This window comes from Athene cunicularia (assembly GCF_003259725.1).
Source record: "Athene cunicularia isolate RWA chromosome 19 unlocalized genomic scaffold, athCun1 chr19_part1, whole genome shotgun sequence".
NCBI classification, from domain to species: domain Eukaryota; kingdom Metazoa; phylum Chordata; class Aves; order Strigiformes; family Strigidae; genus Athene; species Athene cunicularia.
This window is the reverse complement of record NW_020799124.1, coordinates 8,240,401-8,247,656: the sequence shown is the minus strand read 5'-3', so window position 1 is coordinate 8,247,656 and position 7,256 is coordinate 8,240,401. Positions and strand designations below refer to the sequence as shown.

Here is a 7,256-nt window from a genome sequence, read left to right as displayed (position 1 = left end):
GGGCCCTTCCCGGGCAGCACGTGGTGGGGGGGGCCCTTCCCTCAACACCCCCCTCGCCTTTTCCCCGCCAGGCGACAAAGCCTTCGCGCAGTTCCTGACGGATGAGATCAAAGAGGAGAAGAAGATCCAGAAACACAAATCCCTGCCCAAGATCTCCGGGGGGTGGGAGCTGGAGGTCCACGGCACGGAGGCCAAGCTGGTGCGGAAGGTGGCCGGGGAGAGGTGAGTGTGGCCCCGGGAGGCGACAGCAACCACATTTCTGCTCCTGCTCATGTTATTTTATTGCCGCCTGTGCAAACCAGACGTTGCAGAGACTCTGTTTTACCACCTGGGGTCAAAGGCAGGGTTTTTTTTTTTTTTCCACATAAGTTCGCTGCTGCATTGTGCGTTACAAAGTTTAGTGCCGTGTTCCTGCGTTAAAAATAACAGCTTGGTCCAGTAAAACCTGAAAACTGCTTGTTTGTGAGAGCAGGTGGAGGAAGCTGGCTTCGCCTAGGTGTGTCTCGTAACTGCAGAACCTGGTCTTGTACACGGAGTGTGAATTCAACACCAGGAACGCTGTCCCCAAAACAAAAGCTTTAAATAGAAAAAACTTCGATGGGTATTTTTGTGAGTGTGCTCCAAGTAACTGCTTCTGTTTCTTTTGAAGGATAACGGTTACATTCAACATCAATAACAGCATTCCACCCTCAGCTGAGGAAGAAACACAAGAAGAGCAGAAACCTGATGAGCAGGAGGTAAATTTATATTGATGTGCACTTTAGGGACAGGCACAGAGGGAAGCTAGAACCTCGCCCTTAAGTGTTAAGGTGTTTTTTTCCTCTCACTTGATCCTTGGAGCAGTAATGCAGATTTTGCTGGGTCGGCTGTGACCCTCCTCTCTGCAGCAGACAGGCAGAGCAGGGTGAGAGGGCTCCACGAGAAGTGAGGGGAGCTGGGATATCTCAGACTTTTGCAATTCTCTGCAATAAAATACTAATAAATACTTGGCTAGTGTAACTCGCTGTGCCGGTCGGCAGTGTCACCAAACCAAAGCTATTCACACGACTTCACTGGAGTGGTTTTGTTGGTCAACAGTGTCTCCTGTTTAATCAAACTCTGTTAGTAAAAATACTGGTAAAAACTGTAAACAAGCAATATAATTTGAGGCAGATGACTTCAGCTGCAGTGACACTGATGCCCAACGAGTCAGGAATGCAGCTGCATCGTGTGGGGTTTGTAGCAGTGAACTTTCTGAAGGGCAGTGTTTATTTCAGCTGGGTGGGACAGTACTGGGGACACTTGTGTGTTGCTTCTCCCCCGGGACCAGGCTGTGCCCGCTGCGATGGCGCAGTGCACGTGGGGTGCGTGGCAGTGGCTGTGCCCTGCCGGGTGTCCCCCAGGGAGGAGGGCAGGCACGAGCAGCTCCTGCTCTCAGAACGATGTTCCCAGCTCCTGTCGATTTGGAGGGACACGTCCCGAGGAGATGCAGGCGCTCGGACTTGTCAGGAGGTGGCCGGTGCTCCCAGCTGCCATTTCACGCGTGTGGCCAGGCGCAGAGCAGAGGCTGAAGGGCCTTTGGCGAGGTGGAGGGAAGTTTAGGTTGCCCTGGCCAGGTCAGAGACTCCAGGGTGACGGGGAGCAGCCTGTGCTGGGTGGGCTGTTGCTGGGCTTATTGTCACCACTTTGGCTCCTGTTCGGCCTCCAGTGCTGATGCAATTTTTCTCTTATTTAGCCCGATCTTACATCAACTCCAAACTTTGTTGTGGAAGTAATAAAAGATGATACCAAACAGACCCTGGTTCTTGACTGCCGTTTTCCTGAAGATGAGGTGGGTATCAAGGCGGTCGTGTGTCAGCCATGACCAGCTCTGGGCTGTGACTTGCTGCCGGTTTCCTCCTTGTGCTACTCTTTGTAGCATGTTGGTTTTCTGAATCTGCACAAAATGCAGTGTTCTCTTCTTTTTTTTTTTTACACACACACACACACGCACGCACGCACGCACGCACGCACACACACACACACACACACACACACGAAAAGGCTTTGTTTGCAAGAACTCTTTGAGATGTTCCGGTGCTTTCCTCGCATCCCGACCTGGCATTTCTGATCAGCTGCTTATTGGCCCATTTATGAATTAAGTTTTGAGAAGGGAAGCAGGGCTAACAGCATAGCAGCTTGAGGAGGGTAAATGAGAATGGCCAAAAGAAGGTAGAATTTAATACAGCGTGTCAGTAACTTGCAAATCTCATCCTTGTGAGGTATCATAAAGAGAAGCAGGGATTAAAAAAAAAGGTCCAGAAGGGGAATAAAATTCAGAGCTTTGCTTCAGACTGATCTTTTTGGTTTATTTTGTGAGCCTTAACAGATCATTTCTGCAGCCAGTCCTAGATGACAAAGGTTGGACAGATTTGTGAAATCTGATTGAGAACTAGAAGAGGTTTTTACATCTTTGTAAAAATCAGGCTGCTGGTTTACATCAGGTTGCTTCGGGCAGCAGGAGCTGGTAGCCTGACAGGATTTCCTGTGTTCCCCTGCATGGCTGCACTTGTCTTGACAGGCACACGCTGAGGGGGGGCACTGCTTTCATACAGTTGGGTTTTTGCCTGCAGTGTAACATTCCCAGCTCCAGGATGAGATGGCTGAAGGCGCCTGGCAGTTAGAGCTAGCTCTGTGTCTTACATCTCATCTTCTGTTTCAGATCGGACATGAGGGAGAGGAAGAAAGTGATATTTTCACAATTCAGGAGGTCAGTTTTCAGCCCACTGGAGAATCAGATTGGAAGGACACCAACTACACCCTCAACACGGAATCCCTCGACTGGGTAAGTGCTGCCAGCGTGGCCGCAGGCTGCAGAGGGCACTTCAGCTTCTCTCGCCTGCTGTCCAGCTGCTCCCTACTTACAGCTGAGTCCTGTCCTGGCTGCCCAAAATGGGGGATGCCCCTGCTGGCCCTGAGATAGTGGTTCTGCTGCAAACTGAGGATTATTATATGGTCCCAGCATCACGCAGTGCTAAGTGACATTACTGGCACTCAGAGACATGTTGAAGCTTGTTCAGTTCCAGGCTGTAGGGACTGAATTCCTGGAGACACTTTGACATCTTTTGATGTGTGTGTTTAACAATGTAGCTTATCAGATGCTACATGTAGATGTCTTTGTTTTCTGGGTTTTCCAGATATGTTTTTATAGTGCTGACACTACCACCTGGCACACCCAAGAAACTGGCATGTGTTTATGTATTCTCAATGCCAGGCTTTCAGAAGCTTAAATCTCAGTTGGAAGCAGTGTATTGTATGGTTAAAAAAATTACTCCTAGAGTGTATCTCTCTTTGGGAACCACTGATGTTAGAATTGGTTAGTGTGCTCTAGAACACACATTTTTTTTCCTCTCTCTGACTTGAGACAGGAAATTAGTAAAAAATGTGTATGATTTGTGTTCTACTCAGATTAGAAGTCCAAAATGAATAATTTGCTTGGTAATATTGGTCTGTTAAAAAACATAAAGACAGGTATTAATTAGCATGACTACACTAAGCAGTAATAATGAATCTGTTCTAAGGAGCAAGGGGGAGCCCACAAGCATTAACGTATATTGGAGTTGCAAGAGTTAAGTAGGATTCAAAAGAAAAAAAGTAGTTGATTGTAAAAGACCTAAGTCTTACAAATATTTCTATCAGATACAACCCTTTCCAGACGCTGTTGAAGCAATTCACCCCCACGGCCCTAGCTTCATAGGGAGGGGACAGGCAGGGCTTGGCACATGTGATCTCTGACAGACTTTACCTGCTGACTCCTGCAGTCAGTTGATCATCTCCAGGGTGCAGCTTGTTTTTATGTTGGCGCTTTGGATGACCTGCTCTATATGGCTCCTTCCCTCCACGTTACACCCCAGGCCTGCTGAGAAGGGGGTGGGGAGCTGCTTGGTTTCCTGTGGGAGGTGGGCCTGATCTTCCCAGGAGAGAAATGCCACCTGCCTTGGGACATTTTAAAAGCAACCCTGTGGAGGTGTGCTCTGCTAAGGAAGGTTCCTGTTCATTGCTTCCAGGCTCTGTATGATCACTTAATGGATTTCCTGGCTGATCGAGGAGTTGACAACACCTTTGCTGATGAGTTAATAGAACTCAGTACTGCACTGGAGCACCAGGAGTACATTAAATTCCTTGAAGACCTTAAAAGCTTTGTCAAATGTCAGTAGGTTAGGCTAAGAAACTTCAAAGTGTGGTTATTCCACAGCACTGCTCCAGCCAGCAGTACCCAAATACATCTTCACAGCAGATACTGAGAGTAAGTAACTTTGAATTTGGAGAATGAGGATTTTCACTTGTATTTGGGGATTTGTATTTATGTTGCAGCCCAGATCAAGTTCTCTGACATTAAGGTCCAGAGTTCCATCACCCTGCTTGATGGGTTTTGTACAATTAAGAATGAATGTGAAGAATAAAATCTGTTCAACATATCACTGAAAACTGGTGGTTTCTCTTTTTTTCCTGCTGTAGAGTGCTGTTGTAAAAAGGATGTTTGTGTTTGCCTGTGATGCTCCAGCAGCAGGAGCAAGGCTGTGGCTGCTCCTGCCCAAGGCCCTGCTGCAGGGCAGCACCGCAGTCTGCTACTCAAACCCAAGTCATTGCCTGAAGCTCATACTAAGTTTAAACAGAAACCAAAGATGGAGATCACTGATGCATTAAGGTCAACACTAAGGCTGAAATAAACTAAGTATATTTATTTCAAAATATATATTGTGCCATTAAAAGTGCAGGTCAAGGCAGTACTACAGCCTTTCATGTATCTTTGACACAGCAGTTACAAGTATATACATAAAAATACTAGCAGCTCTGGGTGGATTTGTAGTCTTGGAGTCCTTCCAGTAAAACAGCAGCTAAATCAACTTACAGAAGAATCGTCCAGGAGTCACAGACCTTTAGAAAAGTTAAGTTGAAGAGAAGCTACAGCAATGTATAAAACAAGTTATTAATGTTCAAAATTATTTGAAATGCTCTGCTCCTACTCTGCCCTCACAGTGATTTTATGTAAGCAGCAAAGCCAAGAACTTGCTAGCTCTAGCTTGAGCCAAAGGATGGCCTGTGTTTTCTAAGATGTATGGGCAAGTCTTCTGAGGAGGCTTAAACTGAAGTAATTTTTTAAAAACTTTTCCTCATGAACCACTTACCTGAACAGTTGCTCCACACAAGACTTGGAAGTTGTTGGCTAAGGTATGAGAAAGGTATGGCACTAAATTTGACAGGTCATTGAAAGATTCCTTAATCCAGCAGTTAGGGTAAATATAATTTGGCTCTTTTTTACTGTTATTGGTGGTCAAATGTAAAACCATTTCCAAGGAAGTCTGTGGTAAACTAGCAATACAAACCCCTGGGATCAATGGACTTGTGGTTTCTGCCCATGTAATTGAGAAGTGGATCGAAGCAGTGCTCCTTTCCAGGAATCTGACATTTAAACTCACCGAACAGCTCATGAGAAGACTTGTTTCTTCCTCCATTCCACTGGTCACTGTGAACTCTGGGTTGTGAAAGCATCTGTGACTGTGCTCTGTTAGAGTGTTTTCTAGAAGTGACCGAAGCTTCTCTTCTGTCATACCCTGAGAAAATTGGGTTACACACTAAAGTTGCTGTCTGTAGTTTAAAACTGCCTCTTCACAGCAGCTGATTTCAGGTGTCACACTGAACACATTACTCAGAGCATAGCTTACCTGTGTGCTGATGTATAGTCCACACTGGCAAAAAACCAAGTGACTCCTCACAGTCAGGTTATTCCTAGAAAGAGCATACAAGCATCACCACAACAACCAGAACAAAGGTAGATTTTTAGTAAAAAAGTGTTAGATTGAGGAGATCATTGCTCAGATTTTTTAATTTTGTGGACATTGACACACACAGGGGCCTGTTTGCCCACTGCTTTTGCCTGTTCCTAAGCCTAGACTGCTGCATGGGAGCAGAGCACCTCATTCCAACACCAAGGGCTTTCTTACTTTCTACACACAGGGCAGATGACCTTGTCGCTGGTATCCAAACCATCAAGCATCGCGTTGAGACACTCTTCATCAAACTGCAGGCTTTGCTCATACTCTTCTAATACGGACTGTTCTGCAATAACACAGCAAAATACCCTCAGGCACCTGCTCTGAGCTGAAGACAAAGCAGCACATGTGAACCTGCTTGGTAGATGGAGGCTGAGGCAGCCATTAGCTTCTGAGCTTTTCTTTCTTTGGATCAGATTTCTCCACTTGATGAAATTCTCATTAATCCAGTTTTTCCTATGGCTCATTTTTTAGTTGGTCACAAGGGTGTAGCTTCTTACTTTCCAAACAATTTAGAAACAGTCTGAATTGAGTTACACAGGTTCCTACTGTTCCCAAACACCCCAGTGCTGTTTTGCTGGTTTCCTCTCTTATTAGCTGCTCACAGACCTTAAATTGCCACTTAAATTCTTAAAACTGTCAAAAAGGGTCTCAGCACATTAGAGGCTACAGAGATTTCCAAGGAGGCTCTTCTGTATCACAGAGTGTATGAGAACCAAGGAGTGCAGCTGCAGCTTGTCTGGATGACTATTAAGTTAGGACTATTACAAATCAAATAGGAGTATGAAAGCATAGAGAGAATTTACCTTGCAAGATCAATTCTTGTTGGATCTCTTCCAGTACTGCTAGCTCATCTGGGTCCTCTAGCATCTGAAAGGTATCAGTCAGAGATTCTCCCATTCTGGCTACTTTCTCACTTAACTTCCAGCACCTGACTGAGCTGCCACTACAACATAAATTCACTCTGCGTATTCTTCTGTCTGGAAAATTTCTGTGTTTGCAAAACCATGCAGTGTGTAAAGCAATCTATAATTTAATGTCCTGTGCAAAGCCAGCCACAATGGACCAGAACACAGCCTGTCCAAGAACTTGTTTTTTAAAACACCAAAGTTTTCTTTCTAGTCTGAAGAGAGGTCAGCGACAGACCAGCTCTGAAAACCACAGATGAGGAACCCCCACCCTCTGCCATGATTCACACAGTTTGTGAAGGAAACAAGGAAGCTGCCCCCTCGAGGGCCCAAAGGCAAGTGCTTCCACAGCCCAACACCCCCAGGAGCTGCAGAAGCAGGGGACCCAGACTGGGTTTTGCCAACTCCAACCAGCGAGAGAGCGAAGTTACAGCCGCAGAGAGATGCATTTGAGGCGCGGCACGTTGATGCTGGAGACGCAGCCCCCGAGTCCGCACTGACCTGGGCCAGGGCCCCCTCCCCGCCGAGGGCCGGCCGGCTCTCCTGCAGCGCCTGC

The 7,256-nt window shown here is 46.4% G+C and overlaps 2 protein-coding genes across 2 annotated transcripts in view; one reads left to right on the top strand and one right to left on the bottom strand.

Moving 5' to 3' along the window:
* Positions 1–4,446, top strand: part of C1QBP (complement C1q binding protein) — a 4,916-nt gene extending 470 nt beyond the window's left edge. The window contains exons 2-6 of the mRNA XM_026861863.1: positions 18–222; positions 650–737; positions 1,715–1,810; positions 2,681–2,803; positions 4,026–4,446. Coding sequence (XP_026717664.1) covers positions 18–222; positions 650–737; positions 1,715–1,810; positions 2,681–2,803; positions 4,026–4,175 — 662 coding nt within the window. The 3' untranslated portion in view covers positions 4,176–4,446. The remainder of the gene's footprint in view (positions 1–17; positions 223–649; positions 738–1,714; positions 1,811–2,680; positions 2,804–4,025) is intronic.
* A 379-nt stretch (positions 4,447–4,825) lies between these two features.
* The window catches only part of RPAIN (RPA interacting protein), a 2,680-nt gene continuing 249 nt past the window's right edge, over positions 4,826–7,256 (bottom strand). The window contains exons 2-7 of the mRNA XM_026861862.1: positions 7,202–7,252; positions 6,599–6,662; positions 5,964–6,078; positions 5,685–5,748; positions 5,439–5,573; positions 4,826–4,896 (exon numbers count right to left, since the gene is read on the bottom strand). Coding sequence (XP_026717663.1) covers positions 4,867–4,896; positions 5,439–5,573; positions 5,685–5,748; positions 5,964–6,078; positions 6,599–6,662; positions 7,202–7,252 — 459 coding nt within the window. The 3' untranslated portion in view covers positions 4,826–4,866. The remainder of the gene's footprint in view (positions 4,897–5,438; positions 5,574–5,684; positions 5,749–5,963; positions 6,079–6,598; positions 6,663–7,201; positions 7,253–7,256) is intronic.